This window comes from Apodemus sylvaticus, chromosome 4 (assembly GCF_947179515.1).
Source record: "Apodemus sylvaticus chromosome 4, mApoSyl1.1, whole genome shotgun sequence".
Taxonomy (NCBI): Eukaryota; Metazoa; Chordata; class Mammalia; order Rodentia; family Muridae; genus Apodemus; species Apodemus sylvaticus.
Genome location: NC_067475.1, coordinates 5,801,730 through 5,816,558, shown reverse-complemented (window position 1 = coordinate 5,816,558; position 14,829 = coordinate 5,801,730). Strand labels below are relative to the sequence as shown.

Sequence of the window (14,829 nt, the reverse complement as noted above, 5' to 3'; positions counted from 1 at the left end):
AAAGTGTGGTTCTCAATTTGTGGGGAACTGTTATCATTTTTACAGATTTGTGGAAATGTGGGAATTTACTTGGGTATTTCTCAGTCACATCCCAGAGTTCCTTTCCATCTTTTTTGTAGATGAGGGAGAGGAGGGGCCCCTGAGCTGGGGTGGCTTTTGAAGCATAGCCCTGTAGCTCTAGCCTGATGGGGCGAAGTCTATGGTTCAATGCTGTCAGCTCTCAGTAGCCAAAGTGCCAGCCTTTTCCTAAAGGAAAGGTGTGAATTCCAATGAGCCCTGCAGGTAGGCACACACACTTAACCCAAGCAGGTCAAACACAGTTATGTTTTTAAAAGTATGTTGTCGGGGCGTCCATTTATGAGAGTCAATGAAAGTATTATGTAAAATTAGAATGCTTATGTTTAGGTGCCTATGTTTAAACAGTTGGCTGGCTTCTGTATCACACTTGGTTCAACAGCATGTATACAGAACAGTTATTTAGTGGAGAATGTGACTTTCATATATGAGGTCTTACTTCGGTGATCAGGAAGCAGCATACAGGGCAGACCAAGGATACAGACCCCAGCGCTGGCTGAGGAGGGCGCTGCTGGGCAGGGGTTATTTTGTGTGCACACTGATCCTGGGTCTCTGTGTTGAGGCACTGGATAGTCTTACATAACAGCTTGGAATGGGTACTTAAACAATGGATTCTGTCCCTGCTGTAATGTGGTCTCCGCTTACCTCCTCGATCAGTGGGAGAGAACTGTTCGAGACTGAAGAGTGGCTTTGTTAGCAGCTGCTGTGAGGCACAGCAGCCAGAGGGACTTATCCAGGCTATCAAAGACCTACCTTCCGTGCTGTGTGACTCTGTGAAATGTAAATAGGTTTTAGGTTTCCATGGAGAATAAATAAAAAAGTCTTTATTTATACTTTTGGGATAGCAGACTCACTGAAATGTGGCATTTGTTAATTTTTCTTGCTTCTTGGAAATTAAGAATAACAATCAAGATGATGGAAGAATGGGGTTAAGAGCATCCTTTTAGCCAAAAAGTAATTACACCGTGCTTTTAGTCCAAAAGTAAGTCGCCCGTGTTTGTTGTAGTTCTGTTTATAGAGTCGGAGCCCCAGAGCTGCTTTGATGAACCCACGGAGCCTGGGCTCTTGTCCCTTCTCATAAAGACTGCAGGATCTTCCAGGCACTCGGACTTGCTGTGTGTATGCTCTCAAACAAAAGAAGCCTTAGCCTGTGGGCTCATGTGCGGACAAAAGAGCTGTAATTGATTTTCTGGCCTTCTGATAGCTCCGCCTCTTGACCCCATTTCTTTGGGTTCCCAAACCAGCTCCATCTTTCTCTTCCCACGTGCCTCCTCTCTCTAACAAGCCTCCTACCAAATAGAGGGTCCTCTTCCTGGGACCTGCAAGGAATCCTCTTCTCTCCCCGTTAAAATCAAATCCCACTCAGCCATGAGTCTAGTTGAAGTGTCTCTGTGTTTTGTGTAACTTTTGCTGGGGTTTCTCCTAATAGCTACATTGGGAGTCTACTAAACTTAGAAAGGAAGCGCCCTACTGTGCTCTGAACTCATTTAACCATTATCCGTTCTTGTTTTATATTGATTTTGACTTTTAAGGTAGATCTATGAAGATATCAATGAAATGTCACAATATCCACCCATTACGTGTGTGAGCTAATGGTGTTCAGGGATTGTGTAAAATCTGGGGATGCTCTTGTGCAACCACTTCAGACTCACCATCATGGGAGTCTCTGCTTGCAGACAGCTCTCTCTTTCTCTGCTGACTTGTTGAATCAGCAGTTGCTTTATTTTGCTGAATGTGGAAAATTATAACAGTGATTACATCTGCTCTCCAGAGAATGATTCCAGATGGGGATACAAATAGCAATAATATTAATAATATATTAATATATTATAATATAATCAATATAGTAACAATAATGCCTACAACGATGTATTGTAGCATGTTTGTATACACACATTATAATCTGTCTTAGTCAGGGTTCTCTAAAGGAGCAGAACGTGTGTGTGTGTGTGTGTGTGTGTGGTATGTATTAGATATTTATTGGAGTGGCTTAAGGCTGTGATCTGTGCAGTCCAACAACGTTTAACAGTCTGCAAAGCTGTTCTGTCAATGGGATTGACTGTCTCCTCAGTCGTGATCTGTCACCTGAGTTCCAGCTTTCCTGGAGAGCTGCAGGTCTTCAGCCTGCTCTGGAATCCAGAAGTTGGTTCTAGTATGTTTTTGTGTCCCAGCAACAGGCTGGGTGGACTTACTAGGGAAAGTGAGAGTTGCTAAGCAGGCAAGAAGCCAAGGTTCCTTCCATGACCTTTGACCTGGGCTGCCACCAGCAGGCACTGCTCAGATTTAGGATGGGCCTTCCTGCTTCAAATAACCCGAGTAAGAAAATCCCTCACAGGCCTTCCCAGCAGCCTGGGTTATAGTTGATTCCAGAAGCTACCATGATGAGAACTGACATGAGCCCCCCATCATCTCTCTTCATTGGATTGTTAGAACAAGTTACATTGCCCTTTTCTCTCTGTGTGGACCCCACTTCCTGCTTCTTTACATGCATCGGCATGTAGTACACACTATGAACTCTGAGTTCTGACTTTTCTATACCGTGTTTAGGGGTATGGGAGAATTTAGAGTCAGTGTGAACTCTTGTCTCCAGAACCATGGTTCAGCTGGTAAAGTTTCCAGTTCTCAAGGTGGTGTCCCAAGTCAACATGGACTCTCATCCCTCAGACCCTGGTACAGCTAGCGAAGCTCCTAATTCTCAGGGTGGTGCCTGATTTCCAATGTTCACCAGTGACCTGTCAGAGGCTCAGCCTCTCTACTACCTGATCTGTCTGTGGAGTATTAGTTTCCCAGGGCTGAGAAAATAAATGCCTCTTAATTATGGTGTAAACACGGAAGGTTATCTTCTATGTATGGAGGCCAGAAATCTCAAATGAAGGTAATCTCCAGTTGGGTTTCTTGCAGAGCTCTAGGCCATAGCCTTCCTTGATTCTGTCCAGTTTTGACTTTTTCAGGCAGATCATGAGGCACCTGTGTCTGGCTTTGTGTGGCCTCCTTTCTGTATGTGTGCTTCCTTTTTTGTGAGAACATCAGGTATTGGATTCAGGGAAAACCAACAGCCTGAATACCTTCCTCTTGAGTCCTTCATTCAGGGACATTAATGATGTCCCTGAAATCTAAACAGTAACTGAACAGGGTCACCCAGAAGTCCTGAGTGATTCCGAACTTCAGTGAGTTCAGGAAACCATTCCATACCTGGGGAGTTTTCACACCCCATCTCTGGTTTTTCCACCAGGCTTTCTTGTTTGGTCTGTGCCTAGTTGAAGAGTAAGAAGACTGGGATTCATGAGATAGGGTGAATCCACCGAGACCCGGGTTGCTTGCTGAAGACTTAGGCTGTATAGCAAACTGGAAAATGGTTGTGCTTGCCCCATTGCCCATGCCTCTGAGTCAAGGTCTGGTCTGGGTGTTGATTTATTAATTAAGACTCTAGTTTCCAGGGACCTCTGACCTTCCATGTGAGTTGCTTAGAGACGGCTACCCATTAGTGGAAATGCCATAGGCCAAGGGTTTATTACTTTCTGCACCAAATTATGGCAGGCTCCATGAACTAGAACTTCTGGGTGTTTTGCCATTCTGTACCAACTTAGAGCATTGGTGAAGAGAAGACAGCAGGTGTGAGAAGCCCCAGGCAGAAGGCCACAGATTCTTCCTGCTTTCTTATGAAGTCTGGGTTTTGCATGAATTGAATGGTGTCCACTTTAAGTTGTCAATTTCCAAAGGCATGTTTAAGGAAAGAGGAGTTGATGCCCTTACCTCATAAACTAGTGAACTGATTATTCCTCTGTGGCCAAATTATAGATTCTTAAATGAACAGACTTCTATACATACTAGTTTCTATCTCTTTATTTCCATCTCTATTTATTTTTATCCCTATTTCTATTTCTATCTCTGTTTATTTCTATCTCTATCTATTTATCTTTCCATTCATAATTAGTATCTGTCTTTTCCTTTAGTACCCCAATGATACTACTCATAACTGGTGAGCAGCAAACATCTCTGCTTTCCAAAGACTACAAAGCTCTTTCTTATGCCACACATTATGGCGTGGCTAGACTGGGACCTCCCATCACTGTCACATCCAAGTTAAAGATGTGACACATTCACCAGTGAAGGATGGGACAGGGACTCAAACTCCATGCTCTGCATTTTCTGACGACTCCACAAAGAAGCCACTAAGTCAGACACTGTCAATACCTGAGCAAGAAGAGGTTAAAGTAATGACTCACTCACTGATTGATTATACAGGACCTCCTGCCACTGTGATAGGATTGGGAGGAAAGAAGACATATCAGCTAGCATTGCCTCACAGTTTTACAAATACACTGCACAGTAAGCATCTGAACTGGGGTTCTGAGGTGTGAGTGGAGACCCAGCAGCAAGAGCTAGGAGTGCAATTAAAAACAAACAAACAAAACATACAAAAGCACAGAATTTGTCCTTAGCTCCACCAAACACCTTTGAGCAACACACACCGTGAAAAGGATTGGGAGTCCCCCAAATGGTTCCATTGCACACTGAAAATGTAAAACCTACAGTGCAACCATATTTTAACAGTGTAATAAGAGCTGTGATGGGTAACGGGCTCTTGGAAGTGTCAAGTGAAGCAGAAGTCTGGGTCATTCTGTATAACATCTCTTGGATAGGACTTTATTAGAGAATTGTAATGATTTGGAGTGATTAGAATTGCATCACAAACGTCAATTCTTAAACTTCTTCGGTGAAATGCTTGAGAAGGTAGGGAGAAAAAGAATCTCAAATGCAAAGAGCAGTAAGCACAGCTTGGAGTAGAAATATATGCATCATAATTAGACTATTTAATGCTACAGTTAAGATATAATATTGCATGTGAAGGCCTGTGGTGTGTATGAGTGTGTGTGTGTGTGTGTGTGTGTGTGTGTAGGGAAGGGCAGAAGATAATCTTATGTGTACTCTTGGCTTTTGTTATAAAACAGTTTCTGTGGATCCAGTCTGGGCTCTTCCATTCACAGGGAAGCTCTTGACCAACTCAGCTTAGCCCTGCAGTAATGGTCCACCTGGTTTCCATCCCCAGTACTGGGAAACGTTTTCAGACAAAAAGAATTTTCTGTAGCATAATGCATTCTTTTGAAAAGAGAAGAGAAGTGAAGAAAAGGTGGTTAACAAGATATAAGTAGGAAGCCAGTCCTGCTCATCTCATCCCAGGTCAGCTCAGGAATGTTTGTGTTTGAATTCCAGACACCTTTCAGTTCATCTCCAAGCGTCACCATGGCTTCCCCTTCAGCCTCACCTTCTTTCTGAATGGGATTCAGGTGAACAGGATCAGCTCCTGCTGCGAGTTCAAGCACCGTAGGAGCTCCCGTCTCGGAGGCAAGAGGGGCTACTTCGGGTTTGTGTGTGTGGAGAAGGCGTCTCCTTGCTACAGGTATGGGAACACACCCTTTGCTAGAGAGGTCCCTGCCAGGTTTTCCTCCACTGATGATTGTCTCTGCACAGTTCTCAAAGAAAACTAATCAGTATATACAGCCTTGTAAGATATCACCCAGATTTCCAAATGTGTTATATAGAGGAGATAAAAGGTGGTAACATTTTGAATCCTGTCTCACTTCTTATCTCTTACATCACGCTGCCTTAGCTTCTACCTCTGTGGGGAGAGGGGCCAATTTTTCATCATTTCTTTCTTGTTATTCTTGATAATGGTCAGAGACTAATACCCCATAGCCGTGTAATAATGTCTCCTTCTCCTCCTCCTTCTCCTCCTCCTCCTCCTCCTCCTCCTCATCATCATCATCATCATCCCCATCCTCCTCATCATCATCCTCACATCCTCATCATCATCATCATTCTCTCTCTCTCTCTCTCTCTCTCTCTCTCTCTCTCTCTCTGGTGTGTATTCTGGGATACGGCTACACTGGTATCATATTCATAAATTTGAAAAGCAGAGTCAAAGGTGACTCAAACATTTTTGTCCTAGGACCTGACGAGAGTGGGTAAGAATACTTGCTGTGTGAGCGAGTGACCCAAGTTCAGATACCCAACATGAACACAGAACTCAGAAATGAGTTCATGTGTCTAATCCAGCATTAGGAGGCAGAGACAAGCAGATCCCAAGAGTTTGATGGCCAGCCAGTCTCCAAAACAGTGAGTTTCCAGTTCAGTTGGGAGGCCTTGTCTCATTTAGAGGAAAGAGGTGGACACCCAAGTTCTTTACTCACAGAACCCACGCTCAGTTTCAGCTTCACCCCTTCTCACTCCAAACCAAAACCACAGGACAAAAAAAAAAGTCAATGGAAAGATGTGTGCTCAGTATGTTTTAGGATTAGTGGTGGAAGATGCAGTTTGGTGGGGGTGGAAGAATGGGGTTTAGTTGTGGACACTGGAGGTTTTAGATTTCTGTGAGATAACTTAAATGGCAGAGTTCACAATGACTAGCCAGTTGGGTTCTGAATCTTGGGTGAGGTGGCTTGCTTGGATTTGAGTTTATTTTGCATGGCAATGGCAGGAAATCATAAGAGGGACAGCTTTCTTAAGGCAGTGAGGACTCCTGAGGAGCAAGCTTCATACTGCTCCTGTTAGGATCTCATGGGGAGGAGCCTCTAGAGAAGGAAAGCCAGAGTTTGAAAGGGAACCTCGAGGGAGGATTATCTTAGAAATAACTGTTTGAAGGATAAGGCCATGATTTACTGGGTCAAATGGGTGGACAGGCTACATATTAGCACAATGAAGACTTGTGTCTCCACTTCTCACAGTTTAGTGAACAAATACCTGAGAAGATCTGGCCCATAGTCTGAGGGTGAAAGCCACCATGGCCCAAGGAGGGTTCAGCGACAGAGGAGTGTGCAGAGGTGGTTCAATGATCAGAGAGATGAATTATGTGGTAAACCAGACCCCAGCATGTGGGATGGTGCTGCCTGTGTCCATACACACAAAGATGCTTATTAATCCCCTTGGTTGACAGTCTGAATTAACATCCAAGCAAGGTCACAGGGGTGGGAACTTGACCACAGCGACCTCTCAGAGTAATGAATAAACTAATGATATGGAAAATATTTTATGGGAATTTTCCTTAAAAAATGATAATTGTATGGTTTCCTCGACAGTATAGGGCATGAAGGGCCTCTTTGTTTTCAAGATGCAGTATTATTCCATTAATTTATGCTAATAGACAATATTGATTCATGGGGAAAACTTAGATGTACAAAGAGAGAAGTTGTTAAAATTTAATACTTCAGTAGATTTGAGAAACTTGGATTGAGATTTCAAGTAGAACTTTCAGTTTTGAGAAAAGAAGAGATGGTTGTGCAGGGGGCATTGGCTGGTGGGTGTACAGTGGGTATTAGTGGGTGGGTATGCAGTGGGTGTTAGCTATAGAGTGTGCAGTGGGTGTTAACTGTAGAGTGTGCAGTAGATGTTAGCTGGTGGGTGTGCAGTGGGTGTTAGCTGTAGAGTGTGCAGTGGGTGTTAGGGTGCATGTGTAGTGGGTGTTAGCTGGTGTGTGTGCAGTGGGAGTTATCTGGTGGGTGTGCAGTGGGTGTTATCTGGTGGGTGTGCAGTGGGTGTTAGCTGGTAGGTGTTATCTGGTGGGTGTGTAGTGGTGTTATCTGGTGGGTGTGTAGTGGGTGTTATCTGGTGGGTGTGTAGTGGGTGTGCAGTGAGAGTTAGCTAGTGGGTGTGCAGTGGGTGTTAGCTGGTGTGTGTGCAGTGGGTGTTAGCTGGTGCATGTGCAGTGGGTGTTATCTGGTGGGTATGCAGTGGGTGTCAGCTGGTGGGTGTGCAGTGGGTGTTAGCTGGTGGGTGTGCAGTGGGTGTTAGCTGGTGGGTGTGCAGTGGGAGTTATCTGGTGGGTGTGCAGTGGGTGTTAGCTGGTGGGTGTTATCTGGTGGGTGTGTAGTGGTGTTATCTGGTGGGTGTGGTAGTGGGTGTTATCTGGTGGGTGTGTAGTGGGTGTTATCTGGTGGGTGTGCAGTGGGTGTTATCTGGTGGGTGTGTACTGGGTGTTATCTGGTGGGTATGCAGTGGGTGTTAGCTGATGGGTGTACAGTGGGCACTATCTGGCGAGAAGCACTATTTGCACTATTTCTTAGAATAAGAAATACATGTCTCACTTGAGGTTGAGGGTGAATTGGAGGTTTTAGAGAAGAGAAGAGAAGAGGAGAGGAGAGGAGAGGAGAGGAGAGGAGAGGGGAGGGGAGGGGAGGGGAGGGGGGAAGGGGAGGGGAGGGGAGGGGAGGGGAGGGGAGGGGAGAGGGGAGGGGAGAGGGGAGGGGAGGGGAGGGGAGGGGAGGGGAGGGGAGGGGAGAGGAGAGGAGAGGAGAGGAGAGGAGAGGAGAGGAGAGGAGAGGAGAGGAGAGGAGAGGAGAGGAGAGAAGAGAAGAGAAGAGAAGAGAAGAGGTGTGAAACGAAATTAAGAGAGTAGGCGAGCAAAAGGTCCTGTGCAGTAGTGCCCAGCTTAGCACGGGCAGGATGGCGCTCTGTTTCCAGTTCAGATGAGCTATCCAGTTGTTGGGTAAAATCATTTCAGAGGTTTCCATTGAACTCAGTCATCCATGTGAAGTCAGGGCGCTTGAATGAGAAATGTTAGGCTCCTGTGTTTAAACACTTGGCTATCAGTTGGTTCCACTGCTTGGGAAGGAAATTGAACCTGCAGGGAAAGGAGCCTCCTGGAGGAAGTACAACTCTTGGGGGGAGCTTTGAGGTTTGATGTCTTGGCTTCACTTCCTGTTCTACCTATCTTATGTGTTGATGAGATGAGAGGTCTCTGCTTTTGACTGGTAGCTTCCTTCCCAGGATGAACTCCGATTCTCTGTAACTGCAAGCTAAATATGCCCACTCTTCCCCACATCGACTTTTCTGTCATTTTCAATCTTAGTAGCAGAAAAGTAACCAATGCGCAGAATATTCTTTATGAGTTGTATAATTGGAAACTGGACTACTATGTTCTGAGCACTTTCTTTGGGAGACTTGAAAAGAGCACAACACGTGACTGTTGACATCTGCTCTCCTGCTCAGTGCGTCCTACCTTCTCTGCAATCCTATGAGTTTATTCTCTTGCTCTTTTCAAGGATATAAAAAGTAGTCATGAGATTAAAGAATGAGGCTCTTCACTCTTAAGAGATTTACTTATAGCTCTTAGAGAATAGTTACTTTTTTTTTTTAAATTAACTTTAGAACCATTTCTTCCAAAGATGTCAGTGAAGGCTTGAGGCAGTCTCCTTTGCTGCCTCCTTGTCACAGGGGAGGCGAAGTTCCTCTCACAGCAATAGAAAATGGGGAAGCATGGGTGGCCACAGAGTCCTGTTTACTTGACTTCTGTCCCACTAGATGACTTCAGATATTCCAGTAATTTATTCGAGCTTCAGTAATCAGAACCATCATGCTGAATTACACTCAGAAGTGAAAGAGGTAGTCAGTGATGGGGGAGCCAGATGTTACTCACTTGGTCCAATTCCCTTCAGCAGATGGGCTATAAACCGTCTGGGCTTTCAGCAGGAGGCCCCAAAGCCTTTACACAGCACAGCATACATTCAGGGTAGCAGCGAATCACAGGCTCTAGACCCTGGGTTTGCGGTTGCTGCTGATCCAGGAAGGAATGCTTGCACAGAAGGCAAGGCTGATAATGACATCCTGTGAAGATGTGTGGCGTCGTTATCCTGGGTAATGCCGCACACTAAGCACATCATTGTGATGGGAAAAGCCCTCATCATGCTTAGTTTGGGTGAGACACTCAGTTCCCATCCCCCCCATGTTTGACAGCCTGATCTTTAGCTGGAGTGCAAGTTCTCTCAGCTCTATCACACAAGGAGATGCTAAAATGTTAGGTGATAGAATGTGGTACTTTATGTTACTAACTTTTTTGAAAAAAAATGACCAAGAAATTTTCATGTTACTTGAAGACTCAAGATGGCTGAAAATTCAGTAAAATCTCCAGAAATCGTGCTGGACTAGGGGATGGCTCAGTGGTTGCCCACATATGAGGGCCTTAGTTATGAACTGAAGCTATGCCAAGCTCCTTCCATGGTGAGATGGTTGTGGTAGACTTACAGTACCTCCCCAGAAGCTTGAGGGGAGCTAACCTGGTGTACAGAGGGTCAACCAGAGACCCTGTCCCCAAACAGGAAGGAGTAAAGTAGAGAACCACAGCTAAGGGTCTCGCTGATCTCTACACACACATGTGTTCAGGACATCTGGGTGGGTCACCAAATTTGAGGTGCAATGACTTCTATAGAGTGTTTCTAGTTTTGAAGAACGAAAACTTACTACCAGTGACTCCATACAAGATTATAGGGAAAGGCAATTCTTAAAAAGCAATAATGGAAATTCTGTCAAAAAAATGCACAGACTCCCCAGTGACTTAAAAGGTACAACAAACAATGGCTGATTTTATTTCTTAAAAACTAATTGCACATTTTAAATTGACCTTAAATGCAAGTCGTTAATGTGTTCTTGGAGTAATGAATTGCAAAGGCAATAACATTTTTCTGATTATTTACATGGCTCTGTTTATGTGTGCATGTATATATGAGTGCATACCACATGTGTGTAGGTGCCATAGAGGCCAGAAGAGGGTATTGGATTCCTTGGAAATAGAGTTACAGGTGGTTATGAGGCAACCAAGTTGTATTATAGGAACCAAACTCTTGTCTTCTAGTCCTGTGAGAACAGCAAGAGCTTTATAGTGCTGAACCATCTCTCCGGCTTCTCAATTATGTAAGAGCTAAGGACAGATGGCCTATCTGTGTTATGTATCTACTATCTATCTATGCTGTCTATCTGCTATCTATCTACTATCTATCTATCTATCTATCTATCTATCATCATCATCAATCATCTATCAATCATCTATCTACTTACCTTTCATCTATCAATCTTTTGAATCATTACCTATGTGTCTATGTTTAAATTACATTTATATGTAAATTACACTTGTATATAAATTATATTTATATAATTCTTGTAAAAAGTTTGATAGTATAGTTTTTGGTTAATGAGAGCTTTTAAAGTATTTGCTATTGTGGTTAAAATTAAAAATTTATTTTCATATGCAATATTTTCATGTTAATAAAAATAAAATGGGCTTATTTTAAATTGTTATACGAAAACAAGTAGACTATTTCTCATAATTTTTATTAGAATATGATGTGCATGTGTTATAAAGTTTATGAGTCCATCAACCTACTCTACAAGTTAATAAAGGCTTCATGGCTATTTCTCACAGGTGCATTATTGCAATGGGCCTTGACAGAAAACCATCTTCAACAAAACCTAAGAAGGAAAAGATTACTGAGAAAAAGGAGGAGCCGCCGAAGAAGAGTCAGGGGAAACTGAGGAAGGACAGAGAGAATGCACCATCGAAGAGGAACGAGATGGAGAGGAAAGAGTCCTCTGTCTCAGCTGCATTCTCAGCTGAGGAAATAAAATTAGGGGTCAAAGAAGTGAGAACGGCTATTGAGGAAATGGAATGGAAGGGCAAGGCAGGACAAGACGTCTGGGAAGAGGACCAGGACAACGCTGTTAAATATGGTAACCCAGAGCAGGCTTCCCTTGTCGTTACTGTTGTCCCAAGTCTTCATAGTAACCTGTGCACTGCAGCTTAGCTGTAATCTGTAGGCAGCTATGGCCTGCTTCCTTCATTTTGTCCTGTGCTGTTCTGAGGGAGAATTCCTGGCCTCGGAAGCGTTGATGTGCTTGCTTCTGGTATGAAGACATAAGGGAGTTTCTATCCTGCTTGTCAGAGCCAGGATTCATACCCATAGAGATCATTTGACCAAACAAATAGAATTTTGTCTATTTATTTAGTCATTGGACATGGTTGCAGGGGTGGCATTGGTTGTCCACTTTGGGGTTGGTAAGTACAATATATGTGAGCATTTGGAGCTAGGCCGTTACATCCTAACAGCAGCTTGTATTCAGGTAGAAGTCCTAGAGTCTGTGTATCCTGTTTCTCCTCCTTTTCCTCCCTCTCTCCTCCCTCTCTGCCCCCTTCTCCCTTTCATGATCCCTCTCTCTACACATCCATATGCACACAGACACAAGCTTACTGAGAGACATATACTCACACACTTGCACAGTGAAATCTAAAGTGGTAGTAACAAGAATAAAGTCGCCAGGCTCTGAGCAGTGTGTGTTGTCAGACACTTCCCACTCCCCCACTCACACTCACCTACGTGGAAGCACAGTCCTCTCTCCATTTTACAGTTGGGAACGGGTCTCGATCATGCATAGACAGTGTAACAGAATTCCGATCTATGCCCTTGTGGTTCTACTCTCAAACTATTGAATCGTTCACTCTGTACCAGTGTTCTCAGGCATTACAAGGACACTTGTGACAGTGTGTGTCCCCTTACCTCTTGAACACAAAGGCTGGGTTAGTAGAGCAGTAGCCATGGGTTTGCATTCCCTATGTAAGTTCTGGCTTTAGAATCCTCTTTCTTACATTATGTTGCTGCCCAAGGCTTTCAGAAATCCTGGAGAAAGGCCAGCGTTCTGAGTCTTGAAGTGTTGATGACAGAGATGGTGTGGCTATTTTAACAGATTTTACTCCTAATGCTGGGAGCACCCTGTCCCCTTCTCTCTAGAGTCTGCCCTCACTCTCTTCCTTCTCTGGATGGGGAATTTTAAGCTACCAGGCATTGTCACAGCGATGGCATAAAGCTGCTTCCCAGTGTGTTCGCTCTTAAGGTGTGGGGCTTGGAAAGGATGGGCAATAGGAAGCTTCACCCCTTTCGCTTGTTTCCTTTACCAGAATGGTTGTGCTGTGACAGTGCCCTTTCCCTTGAGTTTTCTGGGCTTTAACTGCCAATTCCTTGAAGACCCTGGGAGAACTGGCAGCAAGTCACACCTCCCGGCTCGGCCTTGGCCGATCACATAGCCAGAGCTGTGTCAGGAGAGATCCTAGCAGAAGCGATGCTCTGTATCTGTTCACCCAATGCCCCTCCTCTTAAGTGGGTATTTGAGATAACAATCTAACTGAAGAACTTGGGATGTGAGAGCAGATCCTATGAAAGGAAGGATGCTCAAACACATACCACCAGGTCATTCCCATTTAAGCCATGAGTAGGTGACACAAAGGTGGTTTTTTTGCAGTCCAGTGAAAATGGAAGGTGGATGGCTGATGGAAGTCTCAGCTTTCCTGGTGCGATGAGAGGTTAGCATATGTAGGGTTCCATAGCTGCCTGCAGCTATTACGAAGTGGGTTTCTGGAACAGAAGCTGGGGAATAAATAGGGAAGAGGGGCGAAAAGAAGTATGGCTAAGACAATATTCACTGATCAAAGCCCGAAACTTTAATGGCGCCAGACCTTTTAACAGTTTGGGCAAACCCTTCCCCCCAGACTCCAGGCTGAGTTCCGGTGGAAGTTGTCTAGCTTCTCTTGGAGGTCCTCGTCTTGACTGCTCCGGCAGCTGGGTAGGTCACCTGCTTAATTCAGGAATTCCTAGACCTGGAGGAACAATGAACTTAACCTTTACTTCGGGCACTCGGCCCTAGGTGGAGCAGGATCCTGGCTATCTGGGAGAAGTTAACCTTGACCAAAGTCAAACTCTGACCCAGTGCATGACTGCCCCAATATGGCTCTGTACATGTCCTCCCTTTTTTTTTATTAATTAGAACACGAGGAGGTAGAAAACAAGTGGATAAATATCCTTCATAAGAAGGTGGGCCTTAACCAGGAGGGGAAGCATTGACCGTAATTCCTCTTAAATTGTATAACGTCTTTTTCAGAGGAGGGGTAATAGGCTCCCTTATTATTTTAAGGACAGCCTCTCGACGTTAACCCCTATGCAATTAGGTGTACTTCCTGGGGACTCAGAAGCAGAAATTCACCTCCCCATGCGGTGCTTTGCCTCGCACGTCTCACTGGCAGGGCTGAATTTTTATGTTTTGATGGGAAACATAGAAGCCTGTCAAAAATAGGGTGCAGGGCTGTTTCTGTTTTCCCTGGATGTCCCTTTTATGTCCCTGTCCTGATTGTGGCCACTATGCTGCTCCGGCTTAGATTGAGATCCTCTAGTAACCTGCATTGCTCCCAAATTACAGCAGTTTAATGTGATTTGTCCCATTGAAGACCAGCTTCTCCACCACCCCTTGACAACAGTTGTTAGTGCTGATTCACATGTTCCTGATGACCTATAGCTCGTGGGTTGGGTTGAATATTGCTGCTTCTAACACCACAGCCTTTGCTAGCCATGACATGGATGAAGAAACTAAAATTTAGAGATGCTAAATTGCCCAAATGTCACATAGGTAAGGAATGTTCTATCTGGGTATAGCACATGTACCACCTGATCCCCAAAACCTCATATTTCACTACTATTTACTGCTTTGGATGGAATTACTACACTACACTCATGTTCTTATCTTGTAACTAATAGCATATAATGCAAACTAGTATATGTGTGGGGCTGGAGAGATGATGGCTTGGTGGGTAAGAGCAGTTAGTATGCAAGCACGAGAACCTGAGGTCAAACTCCCAGAACCCATGTAAAAGCTGGGTATAGTCACAAGCACCTGTAACCCCAGGGTGGAGCCAGGAGGATCCTTGAGTCCTAGGCAGCAGCTAGCAGGTTCAGTGAGAGACCCCGCCTCAAAGGATAAAGACGGACAGTGTGAAGGGATGAGAGGTAGAGAGATAGAGGATACCGACCATCCACATGCAAGTGCAAGTACTGCAAACATTCACACACATGTGTGCACAGATGCACATGTGCCCACACATGTGCACAACCACACATGTACACATCTATACATACATGTGTGCACAGCCACATACACATGCGCACA

At 44.6% G+C, this 14,829-nt stretch overlaps 1 protein-coding gene across 1 annotated transcript in view; it reads left to right on the top strand.

Moving 5' to 3' along the window:
* The window catches only part of Erich3 (glutamate rich 3), a 70,933-nt gene that overhangs the window by 30,219 nt on the left and 25,885 nt on the right, over positions 1–14,829 (top strand). The window contains exons 9-10 of the mRNA XM_052178815.1: positions 5,290–5,476; positions 11,267–11,571. Coding sequence (XP_052034775.1) covers positions 5,290–5,476; positions 11,267–11,571 — 492 coding nt within the window. The remainder of the gene's footprint in view (positions 1–5,289; positions 5,477–11,266; positions 11,572–14,829) is intronic.